General features: G+C 35.2%; 1 protein-coding gene and 1 long non-coding RNA gene across 4 annotated transcripts in view; one reads left to right on the top strand and one right to left on the bottom strand.

Moving 5' to 3' along the window:
* Positions 1-1,948: 1,948 nt before the first annotated feature.
* si:ch211-186j3.6 overlaps positions 1,949-25,704 on the top strand; it is a 435,691-nt gene continuing 411,935 nt past the window's right edge. The window contains exon 1 of the mRNA XM_001920953.7: positions 1,949-3,090. Coding sequence (XP_001920988.3) covers positions 2,109-3,090 — 982 coding nt within the window. The 5' untranslated portion in view covers positions 1,949-2,108. The remainder of the gene's footprint in view (positions 3,091-25,704) is intronic.
* On the bottom strand, positions 18,741-21,905 carry LOC103911418 (uncharacterized). 3 transcript variants are annotated; one of them, XR_012383499.1, is made up of 7 exons: positions 21,850-21,905; positions 21,037-21,198; positions 20,125-20,208; positions 19,731-19,992; positions 19,372-19,565; positions 19,150-19,302; positions 18,741-18,955 (listed from the first exon to the last, which is right to left on the bottom strand). It is a non-coding gene; the product is annotated as an uncharacterized lncRNA (long non-coding RNA). The 3 variants fall into 3 exon arrangements; XR_662201.4 differs by having other exon boundaries at positions 21,037-21,138; XR_012383500.1 differs by lacking the exon at positions 21,037-21,198.

The raw sequence follows: 25,704 nt of genomic DNA, 5'->3' as shown, positions 1-25,704 counted from the left end.
CCTGTAAATCATGAAACCAAAGACCCCCTGCGTAATCAATGCAGATTATTATTTAATGCATGATGAACGAATTGAAATGAATTATCTATAAAAGGTAATGTATATAAGTCAGTTAACTACTCCTAATAAATATATTTTAATGCATGCTGCCTAGTAAATCTAAACATTTTTTTTTCTTCAAATTGAAGAGTAACAGTAAAGGTACTAAAGCCTAAAATTTTGTATTTATTAAAACTGGCAGCATATTTGGCTTTATTAACACAAAATTCATAAATTCATCAGACTGCCTTTACATTTCAAGGTTTTTATTTGAAAATGCCAGCATTTTTAAAAATACATTTGATTATTTCAGCTATAAACCTAGTATCGTGTTCAAATAGCACAGAATATCAGGACATGTCAAGTCAATTCATGTCAGTTTTACAAAGCACTATACAGACATAGTTTCAGTGCAGCTTTACAGCATTCCAGCTTTTGACCCTTCAGTCAGTAAACTGAAGGCAACTGTGAGATATGCAACTTTATATAAAATGTTTAGGTGAAGAGAGTGAAAGGCAGATAGAGTTTAACCTTCCTCAGCAAAAGACATTTTAAAACACATTTTACTTAAAGTACATGTACAGTACATGTCACATAATGGTTTATCTGACTAAAATGTGTTAGTTTTGTTTGCCATATATTCATTCATTCATTTTTCTTTCAGCTTAGTCCTTTTATTATTCAGGGGTCGCCGTAGCGGAATGAACCGCCAAATTATCCAGCAAATGTTTATTCCGCTGCAAAATCCGATGTTTTATGCAGCGGATGCCCTTCCAGCCACAACCCAGTACTAGGAAACACCTTTACACTCTCACATTCACACACACTACGGTCAATTTAGCTTATTGAATTCACCTATAGCGTATGTCTTTGGATGGTGGGGGAAACCAGAACATGCAAACTCCATACAGAAATGCCCATTGATCCAGTGGGGCCTCGAACTAGCGACCTTCTTGCTGTGAGACGACAGTGCTAACCACAGAGTCACCGTGCCACCTTTTGTCATATATTCAGTGGATAAATTTAATTGTAATATCTTAGATAATGTTTCAACAAGAAAACAATTTCAAGTAATTTTGTTTAACAATGACTTTTTTTTTTTTTTTACTTTGTCTTGGCAGTCAGTAAACATTTTAGAGAACATTAGACACAAAAATCAAGGTGACAGATTTACACATCTTTCCAGAATCTTTGTTCATCTTATTTTTTTTATTTTCTTATTTGTTCCATAATAAAATAAATAAATCAATAAAAGTTATTAAAGTTGCACAATTAGTGAAGTTGGAAGACAAAATTTTAAGATGGATTGAGGAAAAAGTTACAGCATGTTGCAGAATTAAATGATTTTGAACATTTTCTTCAGTTTTATGCTTTTTAACCCTTTAAGTTTTTTTTCCGACTTTGAAAATTGACTCACTTTGGCAAAACCAATCGATGAGGAGTTTTGACGATGTGTACAGGTTATACAAAATGTACAGATTATGTCTACAAAGTTGTAACACCATTTTGTGAGATTAAACTGTGTGCCATGTCACCAGCGATTTGTTGACCACGAGATATATTACATAACCTAGGACCATAAATTTGGTCAGGGCGTCCTAATAGTGTTGTGCAGATTAACGTTATGAAACCACCCCCAAAAGAATTTGCCTTTAACTAATTTGTTTTTTCTATATAGCTACCGCCTGGCGCAATCGTTATGCGTTCTTTAGCCTAACATGCAATGTTTGTTGTTTGTTATTTCTCTACCGGCTTTTTCAGCCAAATAAAAAGCAATCAAATCCTATAGAAAAGTGTTCCCTAGACTAGAGAAATCCCTGTCTGGTCCAAAGCCCCGCCTCCTCGCGCGTGGCGCTGTCCATCACAGTGGTGCTGTTCTCTGAAACTCCGCGAGCTCGAGCGCGCGCACGAGCAGATCGCTGCTGAAGCGCGAGGTGACGGAGGGAAAGTTACGCTGCTCAGACTCTGGAGGATCACAGTCCGGCAAATGAGGAGAGAATTTAAGCATCATGTCCTGCGATTTAAACACTGTCGCTTGAGATCGGGAAGCGCGCTGTAAACTTGCAATCATGTTCTGGACTATTTTGTTGCCATATTGCGTGACTTTTGTGTTGGGGAATAAGACCGACGAACGAATACCTTTCTTTCACGGGCATGTGTTTGAAAACTCTCCACCTGGCTCAAAAGTGAACGGACTGAGTATCCCGGTGAAGCGCGTCGACCCGCAAAGATGGTGTTCTAAGTCCGGGATGCACTTGAAACTCCTGGGCGACAGGAGTGAAGATTTCCACGTCTTCGCCCACCACAAGCGGGGACACATATTACTGAAAACCTCCAACGTTCTGGATCGAGAGGAGCGCGCCGAATATTTCCTGAGCCTCGCGCTTTGCTGTCAGAGCTGCGCTTCAGCTGAGCGCATTGTGGCCGAAGTTGCTTCAGTTAAAGTGGACGTGCTCGATACGAACGACCACGAGCCTACCTTTCAGCACGCCGACGTGAAAATAACTTTAGACGACGCCACGGCTCTGAGGTCGGTGGTGTACACGGTGAAAGCGGAGGACATTGACAGCGGCAAAAATGCCGAGCTCATTTATTACGCGCTCCCGAGAAACGGAAGCTTCTATGTAGTGCCCAAAACCGGCGACATCCTCCTCGTGGACTCGATTCTCGGTCTCGCGCAGCCAATAAAGTTCAGCGTGTTTGCACGAGACCACGGCTGGCCCTCTCGGACCAGTCAGAATATGGATATAGAGATAAGTCCTCGCCAATGGCCAGCCCTTCCTCAGCTCGAAGACGGACTCTCGAGAAAGTCCCGCTCCGTGCCCGAGCCGGTGCTTATCACCGTGTCCGAAGACGCGAGTATCGGCTCTGTCATAATGAATCTGCACCCAGTGAGGTTTCAGTCCGCCAGCTTTGAGCTGGTTCACCCGGACGCGGATAACTCTCCCGTCACCGTGAGTCGGGACAGCGGAGATTTGGTTATATCGCGGCGGCTCGACCGAGAGACGCAGCCGCTAGTGGAGATAACTGTAAAAGTACAAGATAAGCGAGGTGAGTGCGCCGTGGCTAATCCAAATACATGCACAATACCACTATGGTCCCTTTCCCACCTGTACAGTGTGTGACTGTGTCACCAGCGCGTGCTGGCATCTCCTGATTTCACCTGAACACAAAAAATGACGCGCGCCTCAATGTGCCCAAATCCACATCCTCTCCCCTCAGACTGAGCACGTCATAGGCAGGTTCCCTCATTACATATGCTCAAAGTTCACTGAAATCAAAGTTTAATTATCACTCGCAGTGTATAATTGTCAATGCGCATATGAATCTAGAGGTGCGCTCGCGCCGCTGCAAGCGACCACTTGCATTATGATGCAAAAATGTGTTTATGCACTCTTGCTGCAGAATGCTTAAAATTGTGCCATAATTAGCAAACTTTGAATTGTGCGAATGCATTGTTTTCATTACGAAGTGCTTTGTTTGCATCTATTGTGACTTGTGTGGGTTTAATTTTGAAGTTTCAGCTGTTAACCAGTAATTAAATTCTAAGTTTTACAAAGGTGCACATAACTTATGAATTATGTGCATAACTCAAGCTTTAAAATAGAACAGGTTGTTCACATTTCTTTGTTCACCAAATCTTGGTTTTATTCACCTTTCCTTTGGCTTTGAGACATTCCTTTTCATTTATAGAGGTCAGTGCTCAGCTATTTAGGTCTCTCTGTGTGTGTAAAAGAGAGCAGGAAGAGATGGTGGGAATTGCACACGGGTCCTCTTACAGAATACATACTGTAGCATACTTCTTCATTCACTTGTGATTCTTTGCTTTACCAGGTAAACCCATTGCATCAAGCTGACTTTAAGCAGGAATCCGGGGTGATTTAATCCTTTTGGAGTTGGAGATTGTGCTCTACTTTTTTCTTCATCTGCTTGCATTAGCCATGTAATCCCATCTCATTCACTTTTTCATTTTGGGGATTTAAGACTGGCAGTGCAGTTAGAAGAAACTGCGGGGAAGATGAGGCGTTTAGTGGAATGTGCTCATATTCGAGCAGTTGACCGGCCACGATTTAGCCGTCTGTGATTTAATTAGTGTTGGTTTGTTAATCAGGGGCTTTCTGGTTGCTGGACCTGCGGGTCTGGAGCTATTTCTCCCCCCCACCTCAACCTTAGCATATGTTCATAGGCGCTTATTTATGCGGGTGGGGATGTTTGCAGGTCTGTGAATGTTGTGCGGTGTGCGTCCCTCTGCGAAAGCTTAACACAAACAATGAGGCCAAACAGCTGGTTTTAATCAGGAGTGAGAAGAGCGTCTGCTGACCTCACATTTGCCTGTGGCTCTTTGGAAGTAATGAGCTTTCAGGTAACCACATTTATTTACAAGTTGGGATTTGTGTGTGTGTGTGTGTGTGTGTTTGTAGGGTATTTTTTTTTCTCTTTTTTATCTTTGGATATTGCATATTTAAACAGGATAAACACCACAAAATTGAAGGCATGATATTTCCAAGGGAAGTCAAGTCAAAATTCCCTTTTGAATTAGCTGGAAATCATTCATTATTGAAATAAGGAAGCAAAAGAAGTTTAAAGTGAGAAAGTGAAAAAGCTAAAAAGTTAAAATTCATCAACTGAGCAATTGGTGACAGCCTCCATAACAACTTTAAGATGTCAACGCTGTACTTTGATCTCCTGTAGGTATTGAATGATTAATATGTAGAGACGACTAAAACAAAATCTAAATGCACCGGGTAGGCCTCAGATTCGCTCAAGAACAACACTCTCCTCCAGAACAATCAAGGAAGTGACAATGTCTGGAGGTGAATGTGGAGCGTCTTCATTATCTCGCACTGCTGTCAAGACTGCTGAATGTTAACAATGTTAGTCTACCTCTCTCTTTTTGTACTTTTCCATTCTGTCTAACCTTTGTGTGTTAACTGGAAGAACGTACAAAGTGCCATTTCAGTAGAATTCATTTTGGTACACCTGACCTAACACAATGGCACTTATAGAAAATAGACAGATATTACATGCATTTGATACCGGGGTCACTAATGTGTCTTTATATTATATATAAGCCTTGCTTAAAGTACTCCTGTAATATACTACTCCTAAATGTAAATATCTCATTTTGACAAGACACTCTCCACTTGGGATAAAGCGTATATCGTTTGAGCATCGCTATCGCAATGTGTGTATCTGCATTAGTCACATTACAGGATTAGATTATTTATTAAAGATTAAAATACGAAGATATTGTTAAATATTCTTATTTTTAATTATTTATTCAATGATGACCTTATAATTTTTTTCATCTGATTGTGCAATTTCTGTACTTGAATACTGTTAGACTCCCTAGAAAACCATAAACTATTGTTTAGCTAACTTTTAATTTTGTTCTGTTGCAAATATGCTTATAATTTATTATATTTTTATGCAATTGCACTGCATAAAAAAAGACTTTATCATCCCAGTTGAACTAAATGAATGAAATCTTTCTAAATAAAGTTGTTTAAATCAACTGGTGAAATTATATTCATATTGCAGCTAAACAAAATATTATTGCAATGTCAATTTATTTTTCATCATCGTGCAGCCACTTCTTCAAACACATTATCAGTTTTTTTTTTATTACAAAATAGATTATACAAAATAGTAATGTAATTATAATAACAACTTTGCAAACTGGTAGCTATTGACTTCCATAGCATTTCTATGAATGCCATCCCAGCTTTCTACAGAATATTTATTTTTTTGTTGTTGTTCAGCAGAAAAAAAAAAAAAAAACGATAACTCATAAAGGGTTGAAAGACTTGTAATACATTTTCATTTTTGGTTGAGGTAATTTTTTATTCATCATGCAGTTCTGATTTTCACCTTAAATGTAAGAATAACTTACACGGCACAACAAGAGGTTTTGTAGAAAACCTTCACAAGTGGCTTGTTCATAAAACATGAGCATTTCTCAGATCACAAGGCCATCCACAAAATGACAAAACGTGTCATTAAAATAATACAATATCTACACTGTACAAAATGCAGGCCTCCACACAAATAATTCATGTTGTCCCAAAACAAATCAATGAAGTTAATATATACATTTCTGGAGATTGTGAATTATGTGAGCCAGAGCTATGTATGGCTGGATTTCGTCTTTAAAATAAACTTTGCAGGGTGGTATAATGCTGTTCTTTTTTACGCTTACCAGCTGACCGATTACCTCTGTATAGACGCTTTCCTGCTGCTACCAGTTTATCTGGTATCGCCATGTGTGACCGTGGACATGAGACGCAGAGAGGAGTTGACCATGACGACAGGGTTTGAGTCCGGTAAAGAACAGTTCCAGAAAGTGTGTAAGACAAAAACAGAAGCCAAAAAAAATTAAATAAACTAGTAAATAACAATGTGAGAATGTGGTAAAATCTGAAAACGTGGTAAAATCAGATGAGGGCTTTTCTTTTTCTGGATTGCTCAATCTGTAGGTTGGGTTTGTAACACTCGTCTTTCAATCAACAGGATACACAAGAATAAAAAAAAATAAAAATGGTTCAATTCTTTAGTTTCTGTATTCAGATTTTATCATGGATTGATGAAGTACATTTTTTCATGTAATAGAATCACACAGCTCTCTGAAAATGTCCTTACAATCAAACATAAACACAAACAACATTCATACAATAACACAATACAAAAATAGTGAATCCCTGTGGGTGTGTGTGTATATTTATGTGTGTGTGAAAAGTCCAAAAGTCCATAGATGAGTGTACGTGCAAAATGGGTCGTTCTCACCGCAAAGTTAGAGTCCAGATATTTGGTACCATGTCTAGTTGCTGTACATCAAATGTCCTCCATGGATAGTCTTTACTGCAATTCTGCAAGGCTAATGAGTCCAAAAAGTGAAAAAAATCCATGCAAACTATGGTCCTCAGCACACACAAAAAAAATTAGATTTGGCAAACTCCTACTACATTTTCTCCTCTGGCTTTTTCAGATTTCCCACTTAGCAGTGTCCATGTGCCCTCTAATCCACCCCGCCCCCCCCCCCTCTAGTGGTGTGTATGGTATATAGACAAAAACGGCAACAGAACAGGAAATAGAATACAGACACATTCGCCTCACCTCATCACTTCAAAATAAAAAAATCTAAAATAAAAGTCCATTACTTATTGGTATATTTGGGCTAGAAAAACCAAGAATGAGTATGCTTAACTGCCTGGCCTATTCACACATTCAATGAATATTACAGAAAGCATAAACTCAATTATGTGGCAGCGCTAAAGGTTTAGGGAAGAGGGTGGCCAGGTCAATCTGTGCCTGGGTCAATCTGTGGTGAATTCGCAAAAATAAAAACTGCTAAAAACTGGGATGTATTTCACGATCTCCAGAAATGTACATGGCGGTACGTTTCACAATGATCCTGGGTTGAGATCATAGCTGTAGATTGTTACACTTTTTTTGCCTACAATTACAATGTTTTGTTATAGCTTTTTGCTTTAAATTATAGTGTTAATTAATGTATTCATTATTAAGTATGAACATTTTTAGACAGCATTTATTTATCATAGCTCAACATTTACAAATATGTTAAATCTCCAAACTTGTTAACATTAGTTAATTCACTTTGTATATTACTAAAAAATATATTGCTCATTGCTTGTCCATGTTAGAAATTACATGATCTAGCATTAACTAATGGAATTTAATTAATTAAATGAATTAATTTTTTCAAAATGTGATTTTACTCTGTGATTTTAAACCATTTAGATTTGTTTTCCATAAAAATAAATTAATTAATTAATTGATAAAAAAAAAAAAAACTTAGTTAAAATGTTTTGGAGTATAATACAAAACTAATAAATTAATAATTAATAATGAATAAAATTTTGAAGAATGCAGTCAACCCTTAACTATCATTTTATGTAAGTCTCATCGACTACATGTTACAGCAGTGGCATTTTTACAGTGCAGTTGAACAGAACTGATATGCCCATACATCTTCATAAATGTAAATTATTCCTGACATCATCTCTCTTCCTACAAATCTCTCCATACATCTCCGTCCTTGCATGGTAATGTGATGTGCGCTGTCTGTTGAATCGCTGAGTAAGTCTAGGTAATTTGGCTCAAGATGTGTCTTCCAGAGTCCTTCCTTTTCTTTTTCCCTCCACATTTCTTCATTATCTTTCTCTCTCTCCACCTCACTTTCTATCTTCTCCCTCATAACCCTTCTGCTTTCTTGTCAGAGCACGTCTGATGCTGCCAGTCTTTGTGGTATCAGTGCTGTGGGATCAATTAACCCCTGCACAGAGGATGCTGATAGATAGTTTGTGTGTGCTTGCGTACTGAGCCTGTATTTGTGTATACCGATGACAGACCTCAAACCAATCTCAACAGTGCAATATAATCTTACCTTAGAGATGCCATCGGCTGTCTTGCTCAAGCCCTTTTTCTCTCTCAATTAGACATGATGGAGTTGAGCTCCTTGTAATTCAGTGCAAGTTTTCAGATGGAAAAGAGATTGACACTAGCCTATTCTTCTCTCTGTCTCGTTCTCTCTCGTTCTCTCTTTCCCTCTCTCTCTCGCTTTCTCAGCTGGTCCAGTATATTCCAGTCGTAGTCATTTCCTTTGACTATATTTTATTAAAAGGAAACTTCACCCAAAAATGAAAATTTTGCAGGCTTAACCCTCGGGCTATCCAAGATGCAGGTGACTTTTTTCTTCAATCAAACATGAACGATTTTTAGTTGAAAATGTGGGCCTTGGTGATTCATAAAATGCAAATCAATTTGCTACCGACACCAAAACAGAATTAATGTCCTAAAAAGACATACTTTTTTGAGTTGACATACAAATCTAATCTTACTTTTTTATATAGGTTGCAGCAGCAAGTAGTGCAGTTCCAGTTTTCTGATTTGTCATTAATATAAGTTTGTGTTTTTCTTTTTGTGTCATTAATATAAGTCAAATTACCAGTTTTGTTTTGTTTAATAAACTATTCATCGTGAGTCTTTAAAATTTTGCATATTTATAGCATATGCAAACAACAATATATCAATATACAGCATCCTAGTTTCTTTTTTTTTAGAGCTTGGGTAAATTTCAACATAGTCTCATTCTGAAAATGTAGCCCTAAATACGTTTCTGGAGATTGCAAATTATGTAACCAGAAGTACATTTTTTTTTCTTTCGGATTAATCTGTGCTTTTGAAAATACTATTGGTTGGGTTTATGGAAGGAGGAGAGTGGGTCAGTCGATTGGTCAGTCAGTCATTAGGTCAGTAGCCAGCTGCCTCTGGTGGATTTACGTGAGAACAACAGGCATGAATGGCACTCGCGAGAGAAATCTGAGATTCCAAAATGCATAAACAGCGGCCTCTGATGGATTTGCGAAAACAAAAACTGCAAAAAAAGTATCTCCTAAGACATATTTTACAGTATCCAGAAATGTATATAGAGGTACGTTTTCAGAATGAGCCTGGGTTGATACATTTACACATTTTACATAGCTTACACATATACAGAACTGTGTACCCAAATATTGAAGGCCTTAAAATGTTTATTTAATTATTTATTTATTTATTTATTTATTATTTTTTGATTAATTAATTAATTAATTTATTTATTTATGTATTTATTTATTTATTTGTTTGTTTGTTTGTTTGTTTATTTGTTTGTTTTGTTTGTTTGTTTGTTTGTTTGTTTGCAAATATGTGGTTGTGAACAATTTAACATTGTTATTTTATTTTAAAATACGATTATTTAATATTGAAATTTGGAGACAGATTATCTGTATATTATAAAATAAAACTTGTATGTCAATATGTCATAACTAGACATGGGTCAGTATAAGATTTTGACAGTTTGATAACCTTGGATAAAAATATCAGGGTATTTTTATTACTGCTCTAAAATAGTTCTTTTTAAATGTCTGGGTAAAAAAATAATAAATTTTTTTCCCTTTAAACATAATATAATTTATTTTAAAGAAACTTTTAAAAATATTTTGGAGCAGTAAACATGTCTGGTTAAATAATTAAAATAAATAACAGATTTCTTTACAATTTAAACCATAATTGAATATCTTTTCTGCTGCATATACTGTTGTCCTAAAAAACAAAAAACAAAATTGTAAAACAAAATTTTAACATAAATTGTAGGAACAGTATAGCAGAAAATCTTGGCGGTTTTAAAACCTTGCCTTTTCATAACCGCAGTATACCTTGAAAACGGTTATCGCCCCATGCCTATTCATAACTGCACTTATGATTGTTTGCAGAGACTGTGGATTAAAGGTTATAGTTAATTTTGCTAATAGGTTAGCCATTCACTTGGATCTTTTAATCAGTTTCAGCTAAATATGTTATATTTTAGAAAAAAAAATAATAATTTTTTGTGTGAACTGTTTCTTTAAAGTGACAGATGTTTATTTAAAACATGCAGGCATGCTTTCAATATTCTCGCATGTGGAATATCACCCAGGTGTCCAAAGCCAAGGTTTTTGCATTCAACCAGCAAGCATGTGTTTTGCTAGAGAGATTCTGAGCCCCATTCTGGTAATGGCCCCAAATACCCAAATCAACAGGGCTTAATTTGAATGACAGGCTCAATGTTTTTTCTGGGTGTTGACCAGCCTTCAATACTGAAAATCTGTTAATCTGGTCAGCATGAGCCAAAGAGTTACCACAGCATATGGGGAGATTCTTCCGCCAGGGACACAGAGGAGCTAGCAGTTGCTTCGCAGGGTCACACACACACACAGAATTTGAGGAGAAGCCCTAATAATGTGTGCAAAACTTGCCCTTTAGTAGGCACCGCATTTATATATATATATATATATATATATATATATATATATATATATATATATATATATATATATATATATATATATATATATATATATATATATATATATACACACAGATAAACCTGGAAACATATGAATACACTTATTTTCTCTAAATAAATCTTAAAGGTCCATGTGCAAAAATGTTTTCTTACTTTTGTACACGCTCAGAGTTATGCTTACAGAATGAAAATCTGACAATGTCACACAGATGATATGTTTAGATTAATGCTTCTCAGCTAAGGGAATCTTTTGGCAGTGAATCTTAATGTGATTTTAATACTTCTACTACTACTAGTAGTAGTAGTAATAATAATAATAATAGTAATAATAAAATTAATAATAAATTTACTCTAGCAAACAATGAACAATACATTTATTACAGCATTCATTCTTTGTTAATATTATTTATGGCAAATTAAATCATTGGTGTGCATTAACTGTAAATGTTAACAAGCACAATTTTGATTAGTTGATATATAACAATGTGTTAATTAAATGTTTAACTAATTAAATGCAGTACAATCTTTGTTTGTTCTTAGTTCATAGTAGTAAATACATTAACTAAAAACACTTATGTAACTAATATTATATTATATTATATTATATTATATTATATTATATTATATTATATTATATTATATTATATTATATTATATTGGAACCCATTTATACCTTATATTAGAATTTGTATTAAGATATTATTTACATATTATGAAAATATTTTGAATATACACATTTGAGCACATTTTAGCACCAGGTGAAAGGGCAATGCAACACTGACCACTTGTGATCAGATGACTGAAAACATGCTAATATTAACTTGAATCAAAGCGTTTTGTTAAAAATTACGCTTTGCAAATAGATGTTAACTAACTCTTATTGGATTATTGACTCTTATGCTTAGAAAAAAATATAGAAGTTACTTGCAGTCAGTAGAATGTCTGCGGTTGCCATCAAAAAAAATTTGATATTAATAAGCAGTCTACAAGTACACAGATGGCTGCTAGTTGGAAAATACAGTAAAAAAATATCAGAACAGGACAAAGGGTGTCAAACAGGCTTCTAGAATTTAATTTAATGACATTTGTAGTAGTAGTAGTAGTAGTATTAAAACTTTATTGTCCTTGACAAGAAATTTGTTATGGGCATCAGTATATTGCTGCAGGCATTTCATACACACAAACTGACTAAAGGATGGTTGTGTACAATCACTTGACAAAGGTCACCTATACAAATGACTCAAATACCACATCTTCTTGTGCATTTACTTATTCAGTAGACATTTTTATTCAGTGTCAATTCTAAATAATACAATTGCATTGCTTTTTCTTTCTTTGATAAATAATGACACCAGCACTTTTTTTTAAACGTCCTCTATTAAAATGCTGTCGACCCACATTCAAAGAAAAAATAAGGATGTAAATAAACTCCCTAATCCTTCTGGAAACACTGAGTTCATTTTATGAAAGTATTTTAAGCAGTCCTACTTTAGGACAAAACAGTCCAAGAACACAGTATTCAGCCACACTCTTATTTTTAGAGTTTAGAGGAAGAGTTGGAGTCTTCAATGGCTTTAATGGCTGTCTTCAAGACAGGTAGGAGGGACGGAAACAGCAGTGGGACAAAGAGAGAGGGAATGAGAGAATTGCTGCTTCTGATGCTGGTGATGGTGTTTGCGGTTGGTAAAGTTTCAATTTGATCCACTATTCCGAGGATGAAGATAATGCATGGACAAAGATTGACAGATATGGAAAGAGGAATCTGTTTAAATAATTTAATGAACTCTTGAGTAAATGAATATTTAATGTATCAGTGTTGCAAATATAGAAACACCTTACAAAGTCAAAGAGAATCATTGCTGCATCTACAAGTACTTAGCGAGTATGAACAAATCCTCATTCAGCAGCGGGAGTCAAAAAGCTTTCCACTATGGACCTCATTCTATAATGTAGGCATGCATTTATTCATTATAACTCGACACGGGCACGATAAGAGGCAAACAATGGGCTTTTTGACTTTCCGATAGTCACCCTGGGGTCTGCATATAATGTTTGTGACACAGAATAAATTGGTGCATTAACATGCAGATGTGCATGTACCAGCACAAGCACCAGACATGCTGAGTTACCTTAAGTGGAACAAAATCGGATGGAGCTGATGAGAAGTGCACCGTGGTATGTCTCAGAACATTGGTGTTAGTGTGTTTGAACAGTGACTGCTCCAGTTAATCACGTCTGTGAAAGCAGGTGTGGATGGAAGCCATCCAGTTTTCTGCAGCGTTGTGTTCATGCTTGATTTAGGGAGCACTTGGAATTTTCCGTATTTACTCCCTGATGATTTGGGAGCCGTTTATGTTCAACATTTCCTTTTTAAATTTTTAAAAATGTTTTTATATTTTAATTTAAATTTAATAAAAAATAATTTAATTAAATTTAATTATTTTGGTTTATTTTATTTATTTTATTTTTATTTATTTTATTTATTTTTATTACTTTTAGTTTTATTTACTTCTTTGTCTGTCTGTCTGTCTGTCTGTCTGTCTGTCTATCTATCTTAAATGAAAGAATTTGCATTTAGTTGTGAGTCAGACTGTTGTTTGGGGGCTGCCGTTAGGGATGTGATTACTGACAAGCACAAATAATGAAGCAGCAGCAAACAGACTGTTATTTGTTAACATCTGATCTTCATCATTTCTGTGTTCACTAAAGCCATCAATGGTTTATTCATACAGTTTCCCCGATTCATCAATAATTCTTTGTGCATATGTGTGCATTGTAGTGTAAAAGCCTTTCAGCATTTTTTTATGCATATTCACAGAACACACTCATCAGCAAACACAAATATACATGGATACTACTATATGACTTATTTGCATTGGCCAACCACATCCCTCCTTCCTGCTAAATAGCCATGCTTAGTCGACGTAACATTATCATCATGTTACATAAACTTCGACTTGCAAAACTCGCTGCGTGCCGACACCTCTGCGCAAAAGGCTGATACTCCGGTTTCACAGCGCATGAGCGGCATGTATTTTATCGGCGTGCATGCAAACAACCGGGATATACACGATGGTTTGTGGAAATGGTTTTCTGCGAGCATGCATCAGTTTGCTTTTACCAGCGTTGTACCAGAGAGTAACAAACGCATGCAAAAGATGCCAAATGTAAATGGCCCCTGACGTCTTTATTCTGGGATTACCACTCTAAATTAATACACTTGCATAAAGTAAATCATATCTCAATGCTTTTACTATTTTTTTTATTTATTTATACATATTTTTTTGCACCGTCTCCCCGTGCTGCCCCCAGCAAGATGCCTCCCTGGGCAATCTTCTGTAGGCTCTTGCAGACTTGTGAACTTTTTAAAGACGCTATATTACTTTTTGCATTTGTATTTTTTTCATAGTATCACTGTACTATAAAGATAAAATATAATAATCAGAAATAATCAGTCTTTCACAAACAAGCAATCTTAATTTTAATTGTGAGCAGACCATATTTTGCAATTTAAAAGCTACATTGTCCATTTTTAACCCAAAATTTTCTGTTAATCATCATGGTGAATTCCAATGGCCAAATTGCTTCAAGGTCTGTGTGAACTCCTTTAAAACAGCATCATTTCCCTAGTGATTGTGCCCTAAAAGTGTTCTCAGTCTACATTTTATGAATGCAATTTTGTACCTCATCAAACTGAAATCAAACTTTTAAAGTGCATATAATCACAATCCGTTCGCACACAAACAGACACAAACAGCCCTCTTCTCCAAAGCTCCCAAGAAGCAAATGATGCTGTATGACAGAATGTGTGAGTGCCACGGCATCATCATCTCCTCTCTCTCCATCTCTCAATCCTTCACTCCTCCGGGAGACGCGCTCAGTATTGGTAATTGGGAGTTCATGCTGTACACAGCCTATATCCTGCAGCTCCTCTTAAATTAGCCTTGTGTCACTGCATTTATGCCCCAGACTCGAGATTGAATGTGTGTTTATGTGTGTGTGTGGTTATGTAAGGATCTGTTTATATGCTTATCATGCTTGTGTAAGCAATGCTTCTGACCGTGTGTGTTGTGCATGTGTGTGTGAGAGACGAGATGTACTCAATAACTGGATCGCTTAATTATCAGAAGACAGCTAGGTAGAAATCCAGCTCTCTCTCTCTTTCTCCATCTTGTCTATTACTCCATCACTGATTATTTCATCAGTCTGTCTGCAATCTTGGCCCGTCTTAGCGTTATTTTCTTTTCTTTTCTTTTTCCACCATTTCATCTGCTCTGCTTAGGACTGTTCTGTGATTAGTTTGTATCCAATCTGGCTCTCTCTGATATAGGAGACTGTGAGTGTGGCGGCCAAGTCTTCTAATTGCCAGACTTAATCAAACAGACAAATGGGAGGATAGCAGGCAGCCTGTGACCTTTCCAAGATGGCATCCTCGCCTCGGCTCTCGAGCAAGATAGTTGCCAGCCAGCTCCTCTCTTAATAATGCTGACAAATGCATCTGCGTCTGCGACTTCGGTACCATTTCCTGTCCGCATCTAATAGGCCACGTGGCCCCGAATCGCTGGAGCCTGTGATGAGTGCTAACTCTTCCGTGCCTCTGAGTCGCCCGCTAAGGCTAATGTTTTGTCCTTTGACATTTATCATGAGAATCTGTGTTATTTGTGTGCATTGGGAAGGAGAGAGTGTGGAATCTGATGGCATATCCTGAGATTTGGCCCTGGAGAGCATTGGCTGAAAGTGATGCAATATCAAGGCAGGCAGCTTTTTTTGTGGTGTCATTTCTCAGGATCAGTCTGTTTTGAAATGTAGAGAAAGGAATCGTTTACTTTGTCAAATGGTTATGTTTCTGTTCTGATTCAGAGCTTTTAAGCTTTTGCATTTCATGTTGCAAAAGCAATATTGGGAGTTTGATTTAATTTAATTTAATTTAATTTAATTTAATTTAATTTAATTTAATTTAATTTAATTTAATTTAATTTAATTTATTTTTTATTTTTTTTTAATTTTTTTAATTATTATTTTATTTCATTTCATTATTTTTTACATTTAATTTAATTTTTAAATAAAATAATTTATGCACGATTAATCGAAAAAGATTGCGATATCGATTCGACACCTCACACGATCTTAATTCTGCTTTTCTGTGATTCTGCCTATTATATATTTAAGGTCAGGAGAGAAGCGTAAAGGCGGTCACACAAGTCTTCACAGTGTTTTATTTACGTTGCTCAGCAACATGGACACCTCCTAATGGTGCTAAAACTGTCACATACTGTATATATAAGGTATAATTCACCCAAAAATATAATTTCTGTCTTAATGTAATGTATTCACGGCTGCAAAATCACACGTGAGCTGACAAATTTTTTGTGAGAACAGACTTGTGCCCACCAATGATGTCTATTTTAGTAAACAGAACCTGCATACACTGTAAAAAATTTTAAGCCAGTTCAACAAAAAAAATCTTAGTACTAATTTCCTTCTGTTTTTTCTTGTTTACTCAACTTTTGAAAACATCAGCTACACTGACTGAAAATAATTTGTCAGTGAAACAAAAAATGTCTAGTTGAGTCAACTTAACATTAGTAGTTTTCTGGAAACCTGCACCTGCAGCACAACAAATATTTTTAAGTTGTGCAAACTGAACATTTCTTGTCTGCAGGACTGAAATGACAGAAGTTGAGTGAACAAGAAAATACAAAAGGAAATTAGTACTAAAAAATTATATGTTACCAGAGCAAAAGTTGTGTTAACTGAACATTTCTTGTCTGGATGGCCTGAAATGACAGAAGTTGAGTGAACAAGAAAATACAAAAGGAAATTAGTACTAAGAAATTATATGTTACCAGAGCAAAAGTTGTGTTAACTGAACATTTCTTGTCTGGATGGCCAAAAATGACAGAAGTTGAGAGAACAAGAAAATACAAAAGGAAATTAGTACTAAGAAATTATATGTTATCCGAGCAAACACACATGGCTCTGTTTTTTTAAGTTCTGCTGACTGAACATTTCTTGTCTGAATGGTCTGAAACTACAGAAGTTAAATGAACCAAAAAAATACAATTGGAAATTAGTACTAATAAATAAAATGTTATCGGAGTAAACACACATGGCAAAAAAAGACATACATTTTACCAAAACATTCATTTTCTTGCGGTTCTTCACTAAAGTACAAAAACGAGGTAGTGTATCTGTAAAAAAAAAAAAAAAAAAAAAAACACAAACACTAAGTCAAATTAATCACATGAAAAGGAAACACAATTATATTAAATATATAACAATTACAGCACATCTCTGAGACTACCTAACACTATCAATTTTAATAACCTTAGAATATCCCATAAATTATTCACAACACCCTGCTGAAAAAACAGCGTAAGCTGGTAAGGTATGTTTTGATGCTGGTCTCAATGCTGGTTTTGCTTGTCTCAATGCTGGTCTTGCTGGTTTCAGTGCTGGTTTTGCTGGTCTAAGTGCTGCTCCTGACCAGCATTGAGACCAGCAAGACCAACATTGAAACCAGCATTAGGACCAGCATTGAGACCAGCAAAACCAACATTAAGACCAGCAAAACCAGCATTAAAACAAGCAAGACCAGCTGAATTACTAGTTGCCTTGAGATATAAATCTTAGTATTTGTTGTAATTCATTTCAAAATCTATACTTGCATAATTACATGTTTTGTACTGGTACCTTGGCTGGTCATGGATAAATATGATATTAAAACTGCCAGTAAAGGATCTTACTTTAGTAATAAGTGTTCCACTGTATACACCTTCAGTTCAAAATGAACGATTTATTACTATTATTTTGGTTTTGATTTGATTTTGTTTGCTTAATATAATAATAAGCAGTTGGAATATACGCGCTGTCACTTTAAGAGCCACCCTAGATAGTAAAATACACTTGGGCCAGTTCCAGCTAGATTCGCTGCCGCATCCGAGCCAGAATCGGCCCGTGAGTAATGTGCGCTGCAGCCCGGAGCTGGCGCAACTCAATATACCTTGATATAAAACCTTTTGGTATTATATTGGTACTTGATACATGGTATTACAACCATTTGCATTTATATACCAGCAAACGCAGGCTATAATGTAAAGGCAAAGTGTAGGCACTGCGTTCAACCTTTGAATAAAATGCAAACAGCATACATATCCAATAACAAAAATTATCAAACAAAGGACAAAATAAATAATAATAAACATTTATTGATTGCAATAAACAAATAATACTAAACTTGAATAAAATATTTTGTAGTGCACAAGTAATAATAAAACTACACAATAAAGACACAAAGGAAGATTTAAAGACAAAATCTGAAGTTGCACACATACACAGAAGTTTTTAAAACAACCCTGTTTTCCCAATAGACTTGAATTAAAAAATTGTACAAGACACATCTTAAAACAGCTTAATTTTATATAAACCTGAATATAGAAACCAATTTAAGATATAGCAAGAAACATCTTACAAATACCCATGACAATATGTAAAATATACAAGTCAAAAATGTAAAAAGAACTGCAGAATTCTTAAGAAACATTTTTAATAAATGTAATAAATAAAACATAATAATACATTTAAATGAGTGAGATGATTATTTATATATATATATATATATATATATATATATATATATATATATATATATATAATTTGACTTGTATATCTTTATATGTCTTGTGCAATTTGTTATTAATATTTTTATTATATTATGTTAATTAAAAATGTATTAAGATGCTTTTTCAGAATTTAGCATATTGTCATTTTATATATATATATATATATATATATATATATATATATATATATATATATATATATATATATATATATATATATATATATATAAATTGCAAATAAAAGAAACAAATTACCCAAGTATCAGGGAACATCTTAATACACTTAAAATGTTGTTTAAAAAATAAATTATTGATGTAGACATTTGACACATTAGCTTTCTCTTCTTCCCTCCTTCCTCCAGCCCTGTCAGGAGCACGTTGTAGCCACCTTGTAATGCATTTTTCCACTTCTTTATCAGTGATGTGGTATGGACATTTCTCCTCACTACATCTGTGATTAAAAGATAAACAAACAATTAGTAGTGAAAAAGTACAAATGAAAAAAGAAAGATGCTTGCTCTCATATAAGTACAACCTAAATGGGACTATATATAGATGTTTTGTTCCTTTGATTAATGATTCAAAGAAATACACAGATGGAACTGCCCCTAATTGTACTTAAATGTATATTTAAAACCAACTTACTGACTAGACAGTCGTAAGGGAGAGTGCATGAAAGGCCACATTTTGGTTTGCCCTGCTCCAGTTAATTTGTTCAGCCAAAAAGTGAGCCAAAAGCTTTCCCGGGACACACCAAACTGCTTAGTGGAAAACACCAATGATTCCAAAGTAGGCTACCTACGAAGCAAAAAAACACATAAATAAATAAATAAACATAAAACACTTAGAAATAAGCAAGAAACTTACCAGTTTCTTCATTTGTTCGGGCTGCTCGTTTAGTTGATTTTCAAGTTTTTCCAAATCAAATTGGACAAAGAAAGGTCAAATGTGTTTACATCTGGAATTTCATCACGTCTGTTTTGGTTTTGCTGATTTGTGAGAATCAGGCACAGTTGCTGCTTTATGACGTCACATGATTTTAAAACTTTTTTTCAGTCGTGCTAAAAAAGAAAAATAACAAATTAGTATAAATCAACCTGTTGCTTATTCTCATGCAACTTGTGTAAATACAACAGTGGGTTAGACACTGCTGATAGTCTCTAGTTGATCTTTACTTTCTAGCTGCATTAAGCCATTACAAATTTAGTGATGTCTTGAATTCTTACAAAGACATGACGAGTTGCAATAAGTTGTCTTGATCTCCAACTGCACTTGAACAAGGACTGTAAATGTTTATAGGTGTACTGAAATGTACAGCATCTGTGCATCTTGATGGTGTTCTTAAGGATCCTGCCATAGTCATTGGTGGTGATGGTACTTGCGGTGCTGCATCAATTTCTGAAATCTTCATATCAGTTTTTTCTCCAGCCTCTTTGTTCCAAATAATTTTTCTTCATCACGTTCACTATAGTTGTGTCTTTAATGCCCCTTGATCAGATACATTTACAAAACAAAACATTATTTTAGTATAGTGCAGGACACTAGATCAATGACAATGGCAGTGTAATAGATCAATGACATAATGTTGACAGTATGTGTTTAAAATAATTGCAAACAAACCTGTTCTTTCTTTAGGTGTATGACGGGCAATCACCGTCCTCATCTGTCTGCAAGCCAAGCTGAGTCGAGCTTCCTCATGTGTGTCTATAATAAAACATCACATTGTTGTTAACCTCCCCCCAAAAAGTTAAAATCCTGAAATACTATCAAAGTTAATTAATGGCTATAATACCTATGGTGTAAATAATCAGCACACAGGATTTATTCAGAGATTCATGCAGAGAGACAGCCTTATGAATCTTAGACATAGATTTGTAAGATGGCCAAGCACATGCATTATTCGGTACCCATGAAGATTAACCTACCATTGTGGAAAATGTTTGATGATGATGATAGCCAATAACAATAAACCATTTCAGCTGTTTGTGAAGCAATTAGTAATGTAAAGTCTGAAAAGCTCAATCTATGTTGAAAATGTATCAGCAGTTTACAGCTTATAATGGACTTTAATCACCCAACTATAACATGCCTATTCACATGTTCATAAGAATGTGCTATTGGTCTCTGTGATGTGCTACAAAATGACCTCACTAACCTTTGTTAAACAAGAACAGTAAGACTTAACCAAAAAAATATTCATTTATACCCATTCATTTAAATCAGAAAGTGTAACTGTCAATAACCAAAAAATAAAACCCATCAAAATCTGCTTAAGAAATTTAGTTTTACATGCGCAAACTACAACTTGAACATAAGATATAATTGATTCACATAGGCTAACACATATAAATTAAAGCACATACTAATATATTTCTCTTAATAATAGAATGATAATTTAAAGAGAACAGTAAACGATCACTGATGCACTGCATAAACAAGTTAAACAATAACTTAACAATAACCTAACACTGTGAAAATGTTTTAAGCATTAAATTCGCAAAGTATACAGTATACAAGCAGCAAAAACCTTACCTTTCTGACCGGAATCCACTGTTTTGAAACGCCAAACTTCTTTTTCTTCTTGTGATCATCATAGCGGTTGGCAACCAGCTTTTGGAACATTACCGCCACCGTCTGGATTGGAGTTTGGACCAAGAGTTGACTCACGCATGTGTTTCTTATGAAACCAAACTTCTGCTTAAAAAAACAGTCTGCATGGAAGCGTGCTATCTCGAAAATAAGCGCATTTTACACTGTTTTCCCTAGATGATATATATAATCCATTTATAAATAATATTGTTTTGTTTGCATCTAAACATTGCGACCATCCACACTAAATGTTTTTATTATTTTGTTGCTGTTGTACCATATATATTTTCTCAAATTATCATTAAACGTGGAGCTAACAAATTACTAGATAAAATAAGAATTTAATCGGTTGTCATCAGTTACACAAGCCGAGTCCTTATACGAGCCGAGACAGACTCGGGCCAGATAGGGTTAACAGGAATCTGGCCAGTGTTTACAGCTGCATCACAAACGCATGTGCGCGAGCGAGCTGCGGGCCACACTCCGCCCGTATAACACTCGTTGATGCCGAGTCGGAGCCGGAGGCGCCGAAGGGCAGCCGAGCTCGGGCCGATTACTTCCTGCTACCCGGGGCATGGATATGATTTACGGCAACACAAATATTCATTCACTCTTATCACATAACAAAGAGAGATTATGTGAATAATCACTAAGCGCCGCATCTGCACACATTTTTGCGCGTATATGATGAACATTTAGGAGGACAAATTTAGATGAAGTGTCTTAAACAAAGAACTACAATCTTTGCACACTTACTATTAAGATTGCTCTTCCACGGCTTGCCTCTTTCCCCACCGAAGTACAATGCTTCCAGTTTCTCCCGCCTGAGACGTTGACGTTACGTAAGCGCAACCATCGTAACGAGGGCGTGGTTTAGCTCAAGACAGAATGATGCTATATCGTCCTTTGAGAAACATATTTTTGAGTGCGTGGTTTATTTTTAAATATTGGAATATCAAAGTATGCCTTTCTTTTTTTAAAGGGTAATGAATAAACACGAGATGATAATGTGCGTGCAAGCTTATTTCTGCAAATGTGCACCAAATAAAGTTAAATTGCAAATGAAAAGTTTCAAATAAAGTTACTATAAGTATTGTAGTGTTTTTTGTTGTTTTTAATAACAATGTGAAGAATAACGATATTTATTATTGTTTTAATAATAATAATAATAATAATAATAATAATAATAATAATAATAATAGCATTTTTACTCAGCATTTACTTTTTACTACAAACCATGAAAGGTTCTATACTCATTCATTTATTTTCTTGTTGGCTTAGTCCCTTTATTAATCTGGGGTCGCCACAGCGGAATGAACCGCCAACTTATCCAGCAGGTTTTTACGCAGCGGATGCCCTTCCAGCCCCAACCCATCTCTGGGAAAAGGTTCTATACTGCCATTGATAATTTTTTTAGAATATTTAACATGTTTGAAACCTTTTCAATCAACAAAAGGTTATGCTACTTGTATATTCATTGCATTAAAAAAAGTCAGAGATTGACTTAACACAAAAAAACATGTTGGCAGATGCTTTTTTGAATGAACTAGCAAAGTGTTGCTCACAAAACTCATCTTTTTAACTTAATGAATAAAATCTTTGTTTAAGTTGATTGAATGTGTTAAATGTAGTTGTACAGACTTTTTTACAGATTTTTGCTGAACCAACAAAAAAAATCAAGCAATTTCAACATTTGTCAAGTTGGATTTTTTACAGTGTAGGCTGTGAATAATAGCTAATAAAAGTGTAAGTTTGTTGCACAGAGTGATCGTTTAAGAGCCACGCAGGAAGTAGGAATTGCATATATGCTTTTTCCTTAAAGTGACGGCAGCCATGACATGAGCTGCACTCGGCAGTGAAAGTGAAACCGAAAGCGCATGTCATTTCACTGATCATATCGCATAATAGAATTAGGATTACAATCACTTTACCGTGCATTAACAAGCAGGAGATTTAAAATCTGTTCTAGCCCACCGTTCCAAGTCTATACAACATTGAGCATTTTAACCAACATTACACCTACACATAGGCCTAATATTGTTATTGTTATTTTACCATATGTTTAAGAAATAACAATAATATTAGCCTACTCATATTAACCTTTATTTTACATCTACTGAATTGTGAGAAAATTGTGATCTTGATTTTAAGCAAAAAATATTCTGATTCTCATTTTAGCCAGAATCGTACAGCCCTATGTGCAATTACAAAAAACACCAGCAAATTAAGACCTTGCTTCAAACCCTCACCATGCATACACATTAAAAAACGCACTGCATTTTCACACAAAGCAAATAAATTAATAAAATGTGCTGCATTTTCTCACAATGCAAACAATTTACGAAAATGTGATAAATTTTCTTACAACACTTGCAAAAAGAATGGAACACAATAGAAAAGTTTCAAGCAGACCCAAAAACGTGATGGACAACGTTGTCTATTGGTCAGCAAAGGTGATCTTTGAAAGGTGACTTTTTTATTTTTATTTTAACATCCTGATAGCCTTGTCCTTTGTATTTTATTAGCTGAAATAACCATAACCTAATTAATTGGGTCCGTCACATTTTAGGGTCCTCTTAAAACTTGAAATTTCCATTGTGTTCCATGCTGTTTGAAAGTGTTGTGAGAAAATGCAGCTCGTTTTTGTAAATTGTGTTGTGAGAAAATGCAGCTTGTTATTAATTTATTTGCGTTGTGTGAAAATGCAGTGCGTTTTTTTTAAATGTGTATAAATTGTGAGGATTTACAGCATGTGTGCTGTCAAATGGATGAAGATCTTTTCTTAATTTGCTGGTGTTTTTTTTTTTTTTTTGTAATGCATGTGTTTTCTTAAATTGCAGCATGTTAAGCTCTCGCGGCCACCATAACTTTATTTCATTTTATTTTATCCAATAATAGTTTTAACTTTATGTAGGTATTAGATAATATGTATTTTTATGTATGTCTTGATGAAGCAATTCAGCAAGAAGTTGTTGAATTATTATTAATTTCATTAATGTGCACAATTAGCAAAATGTGTGTATATTTGAGAAACATGTTTTCTTTCACAAACATTAAACATGATTACACATTTACATTTATTTAAAAACATTTCAAATATTGTTGCTTTTTTTTAAACTTTAATGAATTTGAATACTGCTTTAATTACATTAAAATGAGGAATGGAATTTAAAAGGCATTCTTCGATTGATAGCTTTTTAATACTTCTGAAGTACTAACAGTGTTTAGTGCCAACCGACAGCTTGGTCCATCTTGGCAAGTCATTGATGTAAACACAAGCGCTTCAGCCTTAAATGAATGTAAACAGATCTGACAAAAATCCAGAAGCATGTCTCAAGTGCAGATCTCTGCAGTAAACCTGCAACCAAAGCTTTTGTGTTTATACTGTATATTTGAGTGTGTGTGCGTGTGTGTTTGTGTGTGCTATAGTGTGTGTATTTGTTTGTTTTTGTTCTTAAGCATTCATGTGTCATATTTTGTTGCACTTTGTCTGCAGTATTGCTCCATTCTTATGCAGTTGTGCTGGTTAAATCAATTGAAGAGGCCTTGTACACCCGTGGACCAAAATCTCTGAATGATATACTCTGTCCCTGACTGTCCTTTTCATTTGTCTTTCTTGATTTCCCACACCTATACTTCTATCAACTTCATGTGATTCATGTTATTTTTTTAAATCCATCCATCCATTCATCCATATTTGTTTGTTTCTTTCAATGCAAAATGCTGTTGCTTTCAACGTTTCTTCATATTTTCCATCCATCCATCCATTCATCCATCGATCAATTCATCATCCATATTTGTTTTTTTCTTTCTGTTCAAAATGCTGTTGCTTTCAACGTTTCTTCAAATTTTCCATCTATCCATCCATCCATCCATCCATCCATCCATCCATTTATGCAACCAACCAACCAACCAACCAACCAAACAACCAACCATCCAACCTTCCATCCATCCATCCATCCATCCATCCATCATCCATTCATCCATCCATCCATCCATCCAACCATATTTTATTTATTTTTTCTATGCAAAAATGCTGTTGCTTTCAACATTTCTTCAAATTTTTCATACATCCATCCAACTAGCCAACCATCCATCCTTCTTTCCTTCCTCCTTTTCTTTCTTTCCTGTGCAAACATGTTAATGCTTTCAACATTTCTTCAAATTTTCTATCCACCCACCCACCCATCCATCCATCCATCCATCCATCCATCCATCCATCCATCCATCCATCCATCAATCCATCCATCCATCTATCCATCTTTTTTTCACATTTTTTCTATCCTTTATTCCTTCCTTCCTTCCTTCATTCCATATTTTCTTCCTTCCTTCCTTTCAAAGAAATGAATTTAAATATAACCATCCATCCAACCACATACCCTCAAATAATTATTTTTTTGTTGTAAGGTACTGGATTAAGATCTGGTGACTGTGAAGGCGATATGAGCAGAGTTCACAGTTGGCACTAATTCTCCAAAAGTGTGTCTAGAAAATTCTCCCCACACCATTATCTCACCGGCAGCCTGAACCCATGATAAAAGGCAGGGCTGATCCAAGCTTTCATGTTGTTCACACTAAACTCTGACCCTACCGTCCAAATGCTGCAGCAGA

The sequence above is a fragment of the Danio rerio genome, chromosome 7 (assembly GCF_049306965.1).
Source record: "Danio rerio strain Tuebingen ecotype United States chromosome 7, GRCz12tu, whole genome shotgun sequence".
NCBI lineage: Eukaryota > Metazoa > Chordata > Actinopteri > Cypriniformes > Danionidae > Danio > Danio rerio.
The sequence above is the reverse complement of the archived record's forward strand: the minus strand, read 5'-3'. Positions and strand labels throughout refer to the sequence as shown.